The 18,547-nt window shown below is 40.9% G+C and overlaps 1 protein-coding gene across 1 annotated transcript in view; it reads right to left on the reverse strand.

Annotated features, from left to right (window-relative positions):
* The window catches only part of PDK3 (pyruvate dehydrogenase kinase 3), a 54,685-nt gene extending 36,585 nt beyond the window's left edge, over window positions 1-18,100 (reverse strand). The window contains exons 1-2 of the mRNA XM_069873711.1: window positions 17,953-18,100; window positions 1,169-1,310 (exon numbers count right to left, since the gene is read on the reverse strand). Coding sequence (XP_069729812.1) covers window positions 1,169-1,310; window positions 17,953-18,058 — 248 coding nt within the window. The 5' untranslated portion in view covers window positions 18,059-18,100. The remainder of the gene's footprint in view (window positions 1-1,168; window positions 1,311-17,952) is intronic.
* Window positions 18,101-18,547: the final 447 nt, after the last annotated feature.

The following is an 18,547-nucleotide window of genomic DNA, read 5'->3' on the forward strand; positions in this document are numbered from 1 at the left end:
TCTGTCTACATTTCACTAAAGACAGCTTCACAAGTCATCTAGATCAGAAAAACCTAAAGGGCCTGCATATTATCTACTCTTTCCTTTTTGGTATAACAGCTTCTGGTAACACCAGACAGATGATAAAAGCCTTCAACCCTCACAAGCTGCCACTTCACCACAAAGTGATGGCTATAGTGTGGGCTCCACAGCATTTACATCTATTGAAGCACTTAATCACTATGTTTGAAGTGGTCATCAAAACAGCTAGTGTTACCTTTCGTAGACAAATATGTTTAAACCGAAGTACACAATAGCACATACATTAATTTATATTTTCTAAGTCTGAAGCTGGATAAATGAGACCAAACCCAGCAGTCAGCGTACAGTGAACATGGAATTTCTTGGCTAAAGAGCTGTCACTGAAATTAACAGAAGCTGCAACTCACAGACTAAGAGGTAAGCTGTTATTCACAAAGGGAAGTTCATTGCATACTGCAAGGATATTTTTATATAAATTCTTTGGATCGAGCATTTGCAGACACAGAAACAATAATTACCACATGAAAAACAGTATTTCAGAACTTCATACATACAAGGCAGTAGTCTCCAGACCTCAATAAGCATGCAAGTAAGCTAAAAATTACCATGGAAAATATGACAGGACTTTAAATCACTTAAAATATACGCTAGTTATTACAACAGAGAACATTACTTGCTGGACAACATCAGATTTTTGTCTCATTCCTTAACTTCCACTGAAGAACAAGTTATGTTTTTAAAGGCTTAGCAATGACAAGAACAGAAGTTTATATTTTATTTCAGTATTTTTGACAAATGAAGAATAAAGAGAAGGAATAGGTATTTCAAGAAGTCATGGGTGCAATACAGTAAGGAATATTGAATAAGCTCACCCTTGGAAGTTATTGACTGATCCTAATTATCTGAGAGACAACAATATCCTTTTACTAACTTACAAGTCCAACTTAGAAATTATCTCCCATATCCACAACTGACTATTTACTTAACATCAGAAGAAAATGAAACTTCATTTGACAAGAAACACACATTATAAACAATTCAAGAGAGAAAAGAGATTTCAGTTCAAGACAATTCAAGATGAGCTGCAAGTAAAGCAACACATATAGTTAATTTTACACTAATTTTGCAATCCACTTTTTAAACTTACCAGCTCTGAACTAGTCCAACTGAAGGCCTGTTAAGTAAGTTATCGGGCAACAGATTGACTTCTCTCATGGTGTTAGCTAGTCGCACAGGAAGTTCTTTCCGCAGAAACATGTATGAAGTCTTCTCACATGCATTGTCACGACCTGTTAAAAGGAAAGCGACACACCAGATGACCATTGCAGCAGATAAAATTTTAGGCTTCCCAGTGCTAGATTTTAAAAAGTCACTTGTGAAATAAAAACCATTTAAAAATAATTTCTTTCGGTACCCACCTTCTGTTCCCTCTCACTCCCAAGATGCATATTATACTTTTAACTCCCTAGAGCTTAACCCTTTCTATCTGCCATTCTTCCTCACTTCACATCATCTCATCCTCTTTCCTATAAATAAAATCCAACAGATACCAAAGACTTTATAAAACCTACCTTTTACCAGTATGACTTTTCTGCTAAAGTAAGCTTTTAGAAAATGTGTGCCACACATGTAATGGATGGCAAGGAGTGAAAACAAAGGGACAAACCATAATGGCAACAGCTGCCTGATGTTTCATGTCACAAGCTCTTCAAACCTACTAAGTACCTAAACATTTCAGCAGCACCTGGAGGGACCAGCAAGGGTCATCACCGCTCCTTGGACTAGATTACAAGATGCTCATTAGCCACCTGGAAGGAACTCACAGGTCTCATCACCACATTCCAATTTGGAAAAGCTGTAGCTGAGATTATCTTGAACCTTCACTGTTAAAACAGATTTTTTTGTCCAACACAGTATTTTGAAAATAAAACAAAAAAATCCTCACTTAGTCAGAAAGCAAATAAAAGGGATCCAGCAAAATAACAATAATTTGCTGCAGACCTAGTTGGAAGAGCAATAATTCTCCATAGCCACAATACATGAATCAGAAGACTGACACGACTAATAGCAGTCTTAAGCTAAACAAGTTACTGGAGATACCTATAAAACTTTAGCTACAAATATTTGAAAGTATGAGATGTTAAGACTCTTGCACAAATAGTTCAGATGGAAAAAATCAGACCTGGGTTGACATACTTTTCCTATTCTGCAGCATTTCACAAGTTTGGGAACTAATTTCTAAAGAGTCCAGGTAAATTTAAAGGGAGAAAAAAAAAAAAATCCATGTTCTACTTGCAAAGAACAGGCAGTGTTCTGCTTTCATCTATGAAGACAGTGAGTCTTCTATGATAATCAGTACAACCAACTGCAAAATTTGTGAGTGAAGGCATGATACAAGAGTATAACTTATGTTCAAGCAAACCAGAAAGTGTTAAAAGCACTACTAGGCACATAATCACTGAGATTTACAATTTGAAAGACTTGAGTACAATGCAACCAGCACAATCAAGGGGATACTTTTATTTAAGACAGTCCCATTATAATCAGCTGAACAGTAGAGTTTTCACCTTCTTTACACAGGTAACACGCATTGATCGATTAGCTCCCAAACTCTAAAACAAGCTTAAGGGAATATGCAGGAAGGATTAAGGTTTCCCTTTCTTCTTGCTCCTTTAGGTATCATCAATCAATGGATCTTTACTGTCAGCAATTCCATTATTGTTCCTCCAGCAAAAATTTCCACTTATTGTACTTACTGCATTTTCACATCTTCAATTACAAATACACACATCCTCTCAAAATTAGACACAGGAAATAAGACATTAGACTGTTGCTTTCTGTGAAGCACAATAATGACTTCACAGTTCAGTTCTTCAATCAAGTTAGATACCAATTCACCTACAACAGAGGACAGAGCCACTTGTTTGTTCACAAGTCACTGTATAAAATAGGTCTTTCAGGAAATCTGTGGCTGGACAGCAGGAAAGACACTCTGACTAGCTCACCCTACAACATCTGGGCTGGAAAAAGTCCTCAGTAACAAAGGCAAGACAATGACTACTTCTTCTGAAGAGTGACTAAGAGCGAGTTTAGTTATTTTCTAGGCAATAAAAAGCAAAAGGAATGAAAGACACCCCAGACAGAAAACAAGGAAACAGTGAACAAGAGCCCACAGCCTGTAGGAGTTTGAAAAGGCATGGGGGCTCTTCATGGACACAGTCCCTGGATTTGTGCAAGGCAGACAACAAAAGCTGTTGAACTGAAAAGAGGGACTGGCGGAAGAGACCCACCTCCTCTCCTCCCATGAATAAGGGAACATCTCTATTCAATCTGCCTCACGCCAGCAGTTCTAAATTGTCTCTTTTTAAGGAGCCACCTTGCTCTAATGTGCAGCTGTGTTTCAGGTACAGAGCCCTTTGGGGTCCTTCTGCATGCTCAGTGCAGGAAAAGGAAAGGAAGTTCAGTCTCAACCCTGCCTAACTTGAAGGCTTGCTTCACCGTAACTTCAATACAGCTTTATGGTTTGGGTAACGCTAAATAATCAGGATATTGGCTGCTTAGCTGCATGTATTTTATCTGACAGCCTCCACAGAGTTGCTTTGCCTTCCAGCATAAGGTCAGTTACCTGCTTGCCAAACAGCATGTGCATGGGAAGAAAAAAATTACAGTTTGCTGGGATCACTAATTAGATATTCTTCAGCTTTTGAAGCAAAATACTGCATCCTACCAGTTGCTCCTTGGCTGCTGCTCTGCACAGCATCGTTTGTACTACCACACTGATCTAAATAAGGGACATCCTACTAAGTAATACAAACAAAATCTAAGTATTGTCTTAATGTAATCTATCGCATACAAGTTATATCTAACTATAAAGAGTTAGTGTTCTTGGTAAGATGTAATGCCACTTTTGCAGGTTTACCCTATAGTCAGGTATCTTTTGCTTTACTTTTGCTTTATTTGTTAAATCTTTTTTTCAAAATATATAGCATTCTTTGAGTTTGTCATCACTCCAGCTAGGTCCATACACATTGCCACAATCAGGCTTTTTGTCTAAAGCACCATAGGCTAAAGCCACTTTAAATCCACCAGTTCCAGCTCAACAGGCTTTGAAGTCACTTTTGATTTGCTTATGCAGTGAAGCACGACACTGCTGAAGACTGATTTGACTGTCTCTGCTCAAGTTTCGATTGAGAGTATAGGTAAACTTATTTAAATAAGGCATGAAATCTTAATGCCTTACTAACCAGTTCACCCAGAAGTTGGCATTTAATATTAAAATCAACTTTCTTAGGTGTGAAAGGGTGTTAGACATTTCCACCAAAAATAAATCATGTCATTTGTTCAATTAGGTGCGTATTAGAGGGAACAAAAAAGGACATTGGAATGTATCAATAAAACAGGATTCAGAAGCTTTGAGGTGACACTGGTCACAAAAGCAGGCTTGAATACATTAGGTCTTCTAAATGTAATACCATCAGATCGGAAAAGATTATAAGTGGAATGCTTTGGAGTTATATAACATTATCATCATTGGTGGACCTTCAATCCAAAGGAAATTCGGGAAGCACAGTTCTACTTCTAGACAGTTTTCTCTACTAATCTATTTTGTCCTCTCTGGGATTCAAGTCTTCTCTGAACATTCACTCACCCCTTCCTTGTTTTCCATCCTTCAACCACAGTGCTAAGAAATGGCAAACAAGCATTACATTAATAAAAAGGCTTACTCACACTCTAGGAGTCCCACACCTCTAGAGCGTGGGGGGGGGGGGAATTTATTTTTCAGTTGGAAAGAGTGAACACTCATCACAGTCGTCCCTCTGAACCACTGTCTTTTCAGTTCCTTCCATCACAGTGATGGAACTAGACAACTGCTTCAAAGCTGGATCTAGAGAAAACTTTTGTTCTGGGTCCTGCAACAAGAGGCACAAACAACATAGATGCTATTCACACACATGCAGCAGACCCTGATTCAATTCTGGCAAATTCTACAAATTGCCTAAGCAATACTGTGCTGTCCAAGACTCAGATTACAAAAGGATTAGTTCCACACAGAAGGCTGTACACAAACCTCACATCTGATGCAGAGCAGGATCACAACTCAGCACGAGACCATGAACTCTGGTTTCTCCAGAACATTATCAAACACTCTCAGTTCAGCTGCCAGATTCCCACATTCATTAAATACCCATTTGAAAACAGACTGGTGTTGTAGTCCTTCACAGATGATGACCAAAGCCATCTGCTTCAAAAACCACATCCCTAACAGGTACACGACTGCCAGGGCCACATCATAAAAGCATCAGTAGTCTCTGAGTATTAACGCTTACCTGTCAGGGAGACAGAAAAAAAAGAAACTAAGTGTTCTTTTTAAGTCTCTTCACTGCACCCGGAGGTCTAGTTTGCTCCGCTAGCTGAGACATTAGACACCACACTACTTCAAGACTCAAAAGTGGCAAAGTCCAGCCTGTTGTATGCCTCAGAGGAAGGACTCCATAAAATCAAGATCAGAAGCATTTCACCTCCTATCCTGGTGAAACTTACCACAGTAGCTTTTATCTAAAGCAAAATAAAGCAAGAGAGACATGCAGTAGAAGTGATTGACCATATCTACTCTCTTCCCTCGAGCTTCCAGGATACTTTTTAGCTCCTGTACAGGCAAACAAACAAACCAACCCCCAAAAAAACAACAAAAAAACTGAAGCAGAGGGGTGGAGAAATCTTCAAACGAATATGCATCAAGGCATCAGAGCAGACTGAGAGAAGGCTAAAACTAATAACTTGCTTCTGAAGCCAGGAAAATGGAACTAAAGAAGGAGTGATGAATTCTACTCATCACACATTGTTTCAGGAGCATGGTCTATATATTAAAGACAAACAAGCTATGCTTGCAATGCCCCAGATAATTATGGCTACAAAAAAAAATACACCAAAACTAAAACAACCCAAACTCCAAAAGCATTCCAATTCCCCAACAAAAATAGAGTTTTTCAGCATATTCTCTAGCTATTTATCTCACCAACCGCTAAGAATATCCATCCCACAAAAAGCATATAGGATTTGTTTGTTTGGTAGAAGACAAGGCTTTATAAAACCCAATGAAGAGGAGGACGCAAAGGGGAAAAGAACATACACAAAACAAATGAAGATGCTGGCTCTTACCAACCTTCATTCTCTACCACAGGCTGCCTCTAAAAGTTGTACGTTGAAACTGGATTCCCTTTTTCTGACCTACTACATTGTGCTGCAGGATAGAAAACAGCCTAGCAAACAGCTGTTCCAACACAGGTAACCAGGAGATGGCCAAATGACCTTAGCTATTCAGCCTGTTTTCAGACATCTCAGACTTAAGCTTTAGCCCAAGTTCCATAACTGTTCTCTAAGGCTATTTCTACCAACACCTACAACTTTTTCATTAAAATGCCCTGTTTTAAGGACATACTATTCACTTGGCACATATGATCAGGATATTAAGCAACTGAGTCTATGCCAGTAAGGAAACTCGAGAAACTGAGCTTTTAAAAAAAATGAAACCTGAAGAATTAAGGACAGGAAAATAGTTTTAGATCTTGCTGAACTATAAAAAAATGTATGACTTTTATGGAGTCTGAACAAATAAGTTTTCTTAAACAACTACTGCCAAAAAACCAGCTAAAGTGAGTGGAAATAAAGTCTGCAATTAAGCTTTCCCACATAAACTTGCTTCTGCTTCCCATCATTAATTGCACCTCTGCAGTCTAAGGGAAAGCTGACAGAAGTGCTCAAGTCTTCTCAATCTAAATTATTTATGTTCACAGATCAGAATTTAATTGTTAACACTGTATGACCACTGATTTCCCCTCTATGCCATTTCATCTCTAAGTGCATTCCAAGCTAAGAAGCTCACAGCACTAGTCAGCTTTCCAGTCACACTTTCCAACAGTCCTGTGACACAGGATATGGATAAATTACCAGAGCTGAAGCACAGAAACGGTTGAGCTTAATAAACCACCTCTGATCTATGCAATTCAACTAACAACAGGTTCAAGCACTCCGACTGCCAGGCCAACTACTGTAGCATTTGCTTTCTGTTCCAAAGGAAAATTTCAGGATACCATTCACTAATGAGAATGCATTAGCCTACGTTCTGTTGTCTGAACAACTAGATCAAATCCCATTGACAAACCAAAAGTCTAAACTTCAACTTAGGAAGTTCAAAATTAAGTAAGTATAACTACTCCTCAATTTACACAGAAAAAAAACCCAAACACATTTATCTCTGTTTACTTCCAAAATCTCTGAAAGAGTCAGCTTGTTTATGTCTTATGTGCATTAATTACTAAGCCCATACGTAAGAATAACACTGGTGCCAAGAGAAAGTCAGTTCACAGTTTCATGTAAATGCAGGTTAAGGACAAAATGTCAGACAGCTGTCATTAGCACAGCTGGGCAGCAGAACATGGACAAAATCATTACATTTATTATTACATTAGCTGTGCACTTATGTAATAATAAATAACCTAGTAATAATAGTGATATGTAGCTTGTGAACTCCAGTAAGCCTGCTTCAAGTGAATGGTCCTCCGAATAAAACCGACAGTGCTGGAAAGCAGCTTAACTTACTACTAAACTGGAACAGAAAAACAGAAGGAATTAACATATACACAATACCCTGTAGATCTATCAGTCTTAGTCAAACTGCAATCATTAATTGTAACTCTTAAAGCCACAGCCTTCCATTCACTGAAAGGATGTTCACTCAAGGGAAGACATCTGTCTGTCTCTCAAGAATGGTTTATCAGATAACTACTTCTAAAAGCTGTAAACCAGTACCACATGTTATGTAAACCAACACAAATTAAAATAAAAGCCTGAATTTTTAAAATAAGCTTCTTTGATCTAAATCTGACATTTATCTGCTTACCACTCAGTTCCAATGAAACAACTTCTTGAGTATTTTAAAGCATTTGCAGAGAGAAAGCACAGTAATCAAAAGGATCTATAAAGTTTAACGCAGATGTGCTCAAGCAATTACCCATAGGCTGTACCACTTTTTAGACCAATTCACAAAGGTTGTCTTTCCTTAGGACATTCTGGGAGCAGGCTGCAGTCAGATGAATCCTTTTGGCAGCTAAGCTTTGTCTTGCCCATATCACAAGCACTCCCCATAGTAAAACAGGCAAAGAGCCGAACTGTTTTTTTGAGGAACAGTGGCCTACATCAGGTTCCCAATCCTAAAGCTACCCACGCAGCCCAAACACCTCCTCACTAACCAAGTGCAAGGAGCCTCTAAGAATGAGTGGCCCTTCATACTATATCAGCCCCTTTCCCACTAACACTCTTGAGATCTAAGCATGGAACAGTCCCAGACCAGGAATGGAATGCGCACACTGTGTGGCACACTCACCCTGGCCTGCATGGCAAGGGGGCTCAGTGGCTTTCAAACAGGAGATCCAGAAAAAAAAAAACAAGTTCAGTGCTTTCTTCTGGTGAAAATAAAATTTCTGAAACATTTTTAAAACGTCTTTAAAAAAAAAAAAAGTAGATGAGGCTTAAAACACAAAGCCAAAAAAACCTTTATTCCCTCTTTGTGGCTCTCCAATCAGATTCTGCTACAATAAACTGACCAGAAAACATTGAGTTTTGCTCCTTTGAGCTTATAATCACCTTTTCCTCCCATAAGAGGAGAAGATCTAATTCACACTGAAGGTTACAATATTCCAAATTGTGAATGCTCTCCCTAAGCTCTCACAGTTTTGACAGCTTCCTCCCTAGTCTTTACGGAAAACTTCCATTATCCCCACTGTTTCAGAAATATGCAAATCTCTGCTTTATCCTTTAGTCCCTGTCAACATGCCAAAGGGAAAGTTATTCCAAATCTCCAGCATAAATAATATTTGTGAGCAAAGACTCACACAGCTAATACCAATTACATAAAAATACTGTCAATACCACATGGTCCAGTTCAGTCTCAGTGAGGTGAAATGCATTAGACTGTTAAGCATCTTGTTACAAAATGCATTTGATGATTTTTCAAGCCACATTGCAAAAAAGAAGATAAGAGGATACCTCTATACTGCTGCTAGTTACCAGAGTTCAAACATTATTTATTCAATCTACGAAATCTTTAAGAAAAGCAGAAACAAGGACTACAACAAAGAAGTAGCAGTTAAAATGTAAATTACCTTTTTGACAAAAAATCATTTTATGACTGTAACTTCACCTCCTTCTCTCTTTACACCGTCTCAAACCTAATTCTGAAAAAATATCAACCAAAATTTGCAGAAGTGGACTATTTCAAAGAATTTATTCAGTGCAATTCAGTATTTATAATACTTTTACACTGGTTATGAACTAATGTGCCAGTCTTCGTGTGTGTGTGCCTGTGCATGTATATACACACACACACAGAGTAAGAGCCTCTTCTTAGCCTTTTCCCAGGCTAAGAAAATAATTTAAACAGGGCAAAGAAACATGTAACAGAACATCACATTTACAAACAAAGGTTCAGAGGAAAAAAACCCAGTCAATATAATGGTCTCTTATAACACACAAAGTATCAGAGAAAGGAGAAGAATTACATATTTCAGAAACACAGTTCAGTGTTGTAATCTACCATTCCAACCTACTATTAAAAAAACCACATTTAACTGACTCCAGAAACACAAACAAAATCATGAACATATTTTTAAAAGAGTAAGTATCAGCCTGTAAAATATCTCAGTGATTTTGGGGGAAAGGTGGCTTTTAAAAGCAATTAATATATTAAGGATAATTGGCATCAAGAAAAGCTGCTTTAATACAGTAACTATGGAATTAGATAAAGTAATTCCTAAATCTACAACTATTCTGTAATTCTATTATGGATCATATTTTTGAGGCCATGGAAAACTGGAGAAATACTAGTATCCACAGAAAACACTGCGAAGGTCAATGACAGCTAGTGAAACAGAGTATATATGAAGTGTTCTTCATAATCACATCTTCTGAGTCCGGTCGGGATGGAGTCAGCTTTCCCCACAGCAGCCCATAAGGTGCTGTGCTTTGTATTTGTGACTACAAGCATTGATGACGCAGCTGTGCTTTGGCTAGCACTGAACACAGCACTTGCACAGCATGAAGGCTTCCTCTCTTTTTCCCCCCCATTCAGCCCCGATCTCAGCAAGTAGGTTTGGGGGTGGGTAAGAGGCTGGGAGGGGACAGAGCTGGGACAGCTAACCTAAGCTGGCTAAAGGGACATTCCATATTACACGACGATAAAAGCGTAGGCGACTCTGTCTCCTAAGACAACCACTACAGCCAGACCAGCTGGGCATCAGCCTGCTTGTGGGAGGTGGTGAGTGACTGCCTTTGCATCACTGGTTTCTCTTCCTCTTTCCTTCCTTAATAAACTGTCTTAATCTTAACCCACAAGTTTCCTCACTTTTGGTCTTCTTTTTCTCTCCCCAGTGCCAATGTGGGGTGGGAGGAAGGAAGCAAGCACTTGCATGGGTGCTCAGGTTCTGGATGAAGTCAACCTACCAGAGTGCTGCACATTACTTTATAGCAATCTCATCTTAACATTATTCCACATTTTTTGTGTTTCTTTTAATTAAGAATTTCACATGGGACTCTGCCAAAGCTTTATAGAGCCACCAAGTACAGCATCTACTGCTACTGCCCTAGAAAACATCAAATTAACCTGGAAATCAGACTGCCTCAACACATTTATTGTCTCTTCACCACCTTATTATCTCCCAGTGTTTATCTATTAACTCTATCTTTTCTTTCAGCTACTTCAGTCAACCTGACTTACTCTAATAGAAAAGGAAGAGGAGAACAAGCAGCGCATTTTCCCACCCCCACAACCCTGGGGCCATCACCACTGGTTATTTCCCTGAAGCTTGTAAGCAACCTGTGCTGCACCTGGTGTTCCCATTTGCACAAGTGGTCAGGTACTCAAAAAAACCAGCACTGGCATATTTCTACTGGCACCCACTAAGCCAAGAGGATGTAAACACGCTTCAACTCACCCAAAAGTTGCATCAGGGACAGGTGGGAGCTGTGATTGCCTTTAAGTTTCTGGATCCAATTTATCTTTCAAAGCAAAGATTAATTCAGTAGTCTTTATTATTATGTACCAATACTTACTTTAATCAAGTAAATTCTATACGTCAGCAAATAGGCAACTATTAAGCAAATATCCGCAAAACAGTCCCCAAAAGTGACTAACACAGATAATCCTGCAAATTAAATGCACCATGATCTAATACTCCCACACACACACAAAAATATCTCTACCATGTCACAGTTCAATAGTGACTGCTGAACAAAGTTATCTAACAATGACTCTCCCAGACCTTTGCAACAATCAATATTAGGCCTTATAAAACCCTTCAATATTCCAATACTATAGCTAATAACACTGCCTGCCAGAGACTGGCAGAGTTGTAAACAGTAACAGGCTATAAACAGTAACAGTTGCATCACACAAAGACTTCCAGCTACAGCCCATTCAAAGAAAACGCCTTTTTATATTACAAAATGCAAACTCTACCCATGCTCAGATCTAGAGAAAGGAGCACTGAATACAGAGGAGCAATAAACCCAATATAATTCAAGAACAAAAGCAGACAGATAATCCAGCTTTCATTATGACAAAAGGATAGTCTTTCAAGAAAAAAACAGAAGAGTAGAATGATTCTATTCCAATGTTAAGCAAAACTCCTATCAGGATTCTTCTTAAAGCTCCAACAGACACATTTTAAAAGAGTAACAATGAAAACCTTGAATATCCAAAAAAGTCAATTCCATGGTATATTCATGAGGGGTGAGATAACTAATTTAAAGAATGTATTTAGCTTTACAAAGTCAAGATGAAATATTCCATCCCAGGTACAAATACCTCATAGTGGAAAAAAAAAAAATCCAAGCAAAGGATCCTGGCCTACCAATGAAAGCTGTAACAAAATTGCTGGTTGGAAGCTGGAGCCAGTCAGATGAAAACACACAGTAATGTCTGACTAGCATTCATCTTTCTGATTCGACTCAGTGGTTAGCATGCCAATGCTTAACATTCGTGTCAAGAGGAGATTTTTTTTGAAGATGTGTTTAAATCAAGCGTAAGGTTTTAAGGTCAATGCACAGACAGCAGTAGGAAAAACACAGCTGCATGCAATAAATGCCACAATTATTTAACAGTATCTTCCAGTCCTGTAACTTTGTCTTGGCTGCACAGTCTCTCCACTAATGCGCTAAAGAAGCACACAAAACTTCTGATCTCCTTTTGTGTATTAAAAAAAAATCTTCTAATAGTCATCTTCCATCAGAAAATTAATAACTATGTTTGGAGAGACAGGCTGCTTTCAATCTTTGCCTTCCTACCCCCATATCTTGTTCAAATTGCACTTGCTACCTTTTCAATGGCATGTTTTCAGCTCCAGTGCTGATACCTGCCTGCTGCCTGCAAGGCAACATGCACTGTAAACACCCTTGCAGAAACCTGATCCGACATCACACATACAACTGACAGCAAACAGCAGCAATACCAATACTGGGTTTAATCTTAATACTAGTTTCAGAAGAGGCCTGTAAGTTTCTTCAAGTCAGGTTAGTTTATGTGGTACCTATTAAACATAATAATTTCATCCCCCAAATTATATTAAAAAACAGGGAGGTTCCATCGCTCATCTTTTCCTCCGGATATGCCCCAGTACACAACAGTCCCCAAACTGCACGTACTCACTGTGATTATCTGCTGCATGCTCAGCTGTTCACAGTACAGTAACATTTCCAAATTACAACCTTTGCCATATTTTTCAATGCCAGTAGCTACAGCAGTTGCCACAGATATTTTGATTATAACCTACAAAAATCAGGAGCTGGTAAGCCACATACTACAGCAAGAATTCAATATGGTTCACTACCTTCTGTCTTAAGAATATACACAACCTTTTGCCCAAATTCATTATTAATTACGTGGTACATGAACACTGACATGTTGCAAGCGAGGGGTAAGTGCCCCTTTTTTAATTTTTACCTATATGATCCTTGAGGTCTTTTCCAACCCAGTGATTCTGTGACTCTGTGATATGTACAAAGAACTAATGAAAAGCAAAGCTTAACCTCATAGGTGCAAAATTCATCCAGAACACCTAGTTTGAGACTTAGAAAAGGCTGGAATGAGAGAGTGTAAAATATATGTATAGAGTACATGGCCAAGATAGCTTCTGCAGTAAACAAGCTCCAAAAGCACACTGCACACACATTTGAGGAACCAGGCCTCAAACAAAAGTGCCAGGCACTTCATAAACTGAGCGGTAGCAATTAGAGTACTACACGAGTACAGTACACAGGCGTACATTCACAATACTTGCATTACCACAACTTCAAATTACTCTTCCATGCATGATCAAAGGATTACACAACTCCTGTCACCTGCATCTTTATTTGTGCTTTATTATTTTACTTGTAACCTTTCCAGTACAACAAGCATGGAGCTTGCCAGCTAGGGCAGAGTTCAGTGATAGTACAGCTGTTAAGGGGTTTGGCTCACACCTAGCCCTTATCAAGCCAGGTTCCAGTGTAGGCAGAATGAGCTCAAGTCTTTTTGTTTTGCTTAGTTTTTTAAACATTCCTAGCCATAGAAACTCTATTTTCTTCAAGCAGACCTGTCTGATGGGTTGATTACTTTCTCTAGGCATATCTGACTGATTAGTTACCCATGTACGTAGCTGCTGCTGAAGATTATTGGGTATTTTGGATTAACCCATCATCCTCCAAGGGCCACTTTACAGAGTTGAAGCAAATCTAAATTGAATGCTGTATCAAAGCCAACACAAAATATGGATCTCTGGTATAGGCATGTTTTTTCCCACCACAATCTAGCCCCAAAAAGTGTACAAAGATTAATGTACCCGACTATTAAACTGCATCTCTACTTCCAAGTTTACTTTGGAGAATATATTTTAGTAATCATAGTAGGCTGAGACATTTAGGAATGCCTGCACTTGGAAATCTACCAAAATAACTACCAGAGCTGAATTCAGCGGGTTGAGTTTTGGTTTTGTTTTTTCCCAGCCCACAATAATTATGAAGGCATGGATACACTCAGAAGGACTTGCTAACATTAAACAAGGTCAAAACTTGTTTACACTAAAACACACTTACAGAAGGTCACTCTTTGGCAAAGAAATGAGATTGCACAAGAGTCTCCGGAAACGCACTTTATAAGCAAGAAACTGAATTAACAGTATTCAAGAAAAGGGTGCAAACAGAAAATAAACACATAAAATCAAGCCAAAACAAAAAAAGCAATACAGATAACCTGAGCACTCATACTTTCCAACACTGAAATCCCAAGCCCATGACACAGTAACCTTTCACACAGTTGCGGCAGCTACAAAGATAGCTGCAGGCTTGACAGAAAGTAAATCACGTATGGCAAAATATGTAGACATACATGGGACTCAGCTGCAAAAACAAACAGAATCGCTGCTTTAAGAACTGCTTTATGTTTTGTTTCACAGACTTTGAGTACCTGTGAGTTAGTTTAAACTGCCCTTTAAAGTGATTTAGTTAACTGAATTAAGCTACATGAAAAAGTTTTAAAATAACCATCATTAATTTCTATTATTGGAAAGGATACTCTACAGCTCCACAATGTACACAACTGCTGTATTCCATACAACCCTCACTGTTATTCAACAACTAAGACAAGTCTAATCTGTATGTCAATATACATTAAGATCAACTGTGTTTGAAGGGACTCTTCACCTCACGTATAAACTTTCTCTCCATCTGCTTACCAGGATTTTGCAAAGAGATAAAAAGCCAGTTTAGTCTAAACCAATATAACCAATATAAAAAAGGACAAAGGCCATATTGTAGTTTCAGTATTGTCATAAATTAAGCACAACAGTGCTTCTCCAAATAAATTTGAATTACACTACGTGCAAATTCTTCTTTTATTTTTTTTTAATAAAAGAAACATAAATACAGCAGACAACAAAATCACAGGCTACCACAAGAGGATTATTCACACTTTTTCACTGGGCTTATTCTTTAACTTTTCTTGAAAATTCATTCATGTTTTTTTAACACAAGTGCTACATTTACATGGCTCAACAAAAACACCATTTCTTTTTAAGTGAGACATGTATCCTCTACAAAATGACTAGAAAGCAGCGTCTTGTTCCCATCAAATATTCAGACTAGGTAAACACAACTGATCTGCACACCTTTAGCATTATGTTCCTTATGCTTGGCATATTTCCCCTTTCAAATACCTGTGTCCTGTGCCACCAAAATTCTCTTCTTGGGTAATTCTGTTATAAGTAACATAGCTCACTGATACAGTGCATATCGTGCAGGTCTTCCATGCCTCAAGTGGTAACAGTCTTGCATCAACATCTTAGGTTTTGTTGACAATTTCTCCTCTAGACCTCTGAAGTCTCCAAAAGAACCTGAAATTACCCAAAGCCATCAACACCTGGGATCACACGAGTAAATGTATTGGTTTTAATCTATTTGATTAACTGCTGTAATCTTCATGCTTGACATTTCCCAAGTAAACACAGGCGCTAAAGAGAAAGTAAGTGGAGATGTTAAGTGGCCCAGGATTCTTATTAAGATCGAGCTGATAGTTTTAGCAGGCTGATGCGACATAAGACTACTAATCTTGGAAACTCCTGGTGATCTTAGAAGCCTAAACCCTAGGCATTTTTTCCTTCAGATGTTTTACATGTTAAAGACTATACAGTTTTCTGTCAGCCTTCTGATATGACTACACTTTATATATATATATATATATATATATATATATATATAAACCTACGCACACACAGGATTCCATAGACATCCAAGTGACAACAGACTGGAGCACAGCCAAAGCACAGGGCTGGCCAGGCTGTAACATACTGTTCTTACTCTGCTCGTTTCCACTAACATAAACCACACTCAAAACCACAACATAAGACTACTTCTTCACGGAGAATCATGAGGCACTTTTCAAACAGTAAAGTACTACAAATATTACAAGGTTAGCATTACTAAAAGGCTGCCACACAGGAGAGGTCCAAAAGCAAGCAGTAATCCAGGGGCAATGCAGAACGGTAGAAATCATTACAAAAACCCAAAGTTTTGCCAGAACACCCAAGTCATTAAAGCAAAGACTGAAACCTTTACACCTCTATAGTCACAACTGAAAAGCTTCACAAACATTAATGTTTCCCCAGCAACAATTTACAAACCCAGCTTTCAAACAGACAATGGTGATATTAATTGTTTATTGTCAAGGCTAAACTCAATTCTAAGAGCAATTCCATTGCTCTTGCAGGTACAGAAACACATGGCATAAGGAGCCCAAATGCCAGAGTAGGGGACACACAACAGCAAAGGAAGGGGTGGGGAAGTGAGAACAGACTCCAATGAGTAGAGACCAAAGGAGGAGAGTGTGGATCCTAGCAAGCTCCTCCTTTTAATGTAACACAGAGTAATGTGGGATGTTGGTTTTTCCAAACAGCAGAAAACCCTGTCTCTCTGGGATGTGGTAGCAAGCCCAGCACTGCCTCTTTATACTTGCAGCATTCATTCAATAGTACCATTGCCATAAATGTGCGATTGTTTCCACTTTTGATCACTTTCTGGCTTAATATCACCAGCACATTTTTGTCTTCTTGTACCTTTATTGCAGTACTGGAATGAAGGAATGCTCTATTAAGCTTCATGGTGTTACAGACAACCTCTTTTATTTACCCGCAACATTCATAGGACAACAAAATCTAAACAACTTTAGTGGCAGAGTGCAGGAGCCAATTAACCGCCTATATAGATATGAGAAGTTCACTGTTACCTAGACCAAAATGTCACTTAGATAACAGCAACACAAGTCTTTCTATGGTTTCAGCCCAGTGCTTCTGAAAAGAAAAATACTACAGCAACATTATGAATAAAGCACATGAATTTGTCATAAACAGGTCTCCTGCACAAGCACCACAAAGGACCACAAAGTTGGTGAAGGGTTTAGAGGTGAAACTGTATGAGGACTGGCTAAAGTCACTTGATATGTTCAGGCCAGAGGAGACTGAGGGCAGAACTCATCACAGTCTACAGCTTCCTCATATGCGGAGGAGGAGCAGCAGGTGATGACCTCTTCTCTCTGGTGACCAATGACAGAACCCAAGGCAATGGCAGGAAGATGGGCCAGGGGACTGTTAGGTTGGACACTAGGAAGGTTCTTCACTCAGAGGGTGATGAAGCACTGGAACAGCTCCCCAGGGGAGCAGTCACGGCACCAAGCCTGACAACATTCAAGAAGCAGTTGGACAATGCCCTCAGACACATGGTGTGAATGTTGAGGTTGTCCTGTGCAGGGACAGGAGTTGGAAAGGACCCTCAAGGATCATCGAATCCAACTCAGGACATTCTATTATTCCATGATTCTAAGTTCCTGCTTGAAGCTAGAATCACAGAATAGCTTGGGCTGGAAGGGACCTTAAAGATCACCCAGTTCCACGCCCCTGCCATGGACAGGGACACCTCCAACCAGCCCAGGCTGCCCAAGGCCCCATCCAGCCTGGCCTTGAACACCTCCAGGGATGGGGCAGCCACAGCTTCCCCGGGCAACCTGGGCCAGTGCCTCGTCGCTCTCACGGTGAATAAATCCTTCCTTATGTCTAGCCTAAATCTGCCCCTCTGCAGTTTATACCGCTTGCCCCTCGCCCTACCTCCACAAGCCTTTGTGAGCGGCCCCTCCCCGGCTCTCCCGCAGCCCCTCTCAGGTACCGGCCGGTCGCTCTAAGGTCTCGGCGGAGCCTCCCCGTCCCCAGGCTGACCCAGCCCGGCTCCTCCGCCCGCCCCGGCCCCGCGGGGCACACGGCAGCTCCCGGGCCGCGATGCCCGGCGAGGACCCGCGGCCTCCGCCGTCCCCGCGGCGCAGCGGGAGAAGCCGCCGTGACCCGCCACCCCGTTGCTCACCGAAGTCGAGGAACTGCTTGATGGAGAGGGGCGAGGGGGAGAAGCGCGAGTAGAACTCGATCTGCTTGGGGACGGGGCTCTTCAGCAGCGCCCCGCACAGCCGCATGGCGCGGCGAACGGGTCCCCCCCCCCCCCCGCCTTCACCACCGCCGCCGCCGCTGCTGCTCCCGGTCCCGCTGCGCTCGGGGCGGCGCCGCCCGGCGGGACGGACGGACGGACAGACGGACGGAGAGAGAGGAGCCGCCCCGCCCCCGCAGCCAGCGCTCCCGCACGCGCACGGAGCGGAGAGAAGGGGCGGGGGGGGGGGGGCGAGGGCCGCCGCGCCGCTGGCCCCGCCCGCCGGGGAACCAGGGGCGGCGCGAGAGTGCGCAGGCGCGGAGGGGGCGGGGCCGAGAGGGAGGGAGGGGCGGGGGCAGGAGGAGGAGGAGGAGGGGCAGAAGGAGGAGGAGCAGGGGCAGCAGGAGGGGGAGCAGGGGCAGGAGGAGCAGGGGCAGCAGGAGGAGGTCAGGGACAGGAGGAGCAGGGGCAGCAGGAGGGGGAGCTGGGGCAGCAGGAGCAGGAGCTGAGGCAGCAGGAGAAGGTCAGGGACAGGAGG

This window comes from Phaenicophaeus curvirostris, chromosome 1 (genome assembly GCF_032191515.1).
Source record: "Phaenicophaeus curvirostris isolate KB17595 chromosome 1, BPBGC_Pcur_1.0, whole genome shotgun sequence".
NCBI classification, from domain to species: Eukaryota; Metazoa; Chordata; class Aves; order Cuculiformes; family Cuculidae; genus Phaenicophaeus; species Phaenicophaeus curvirostris.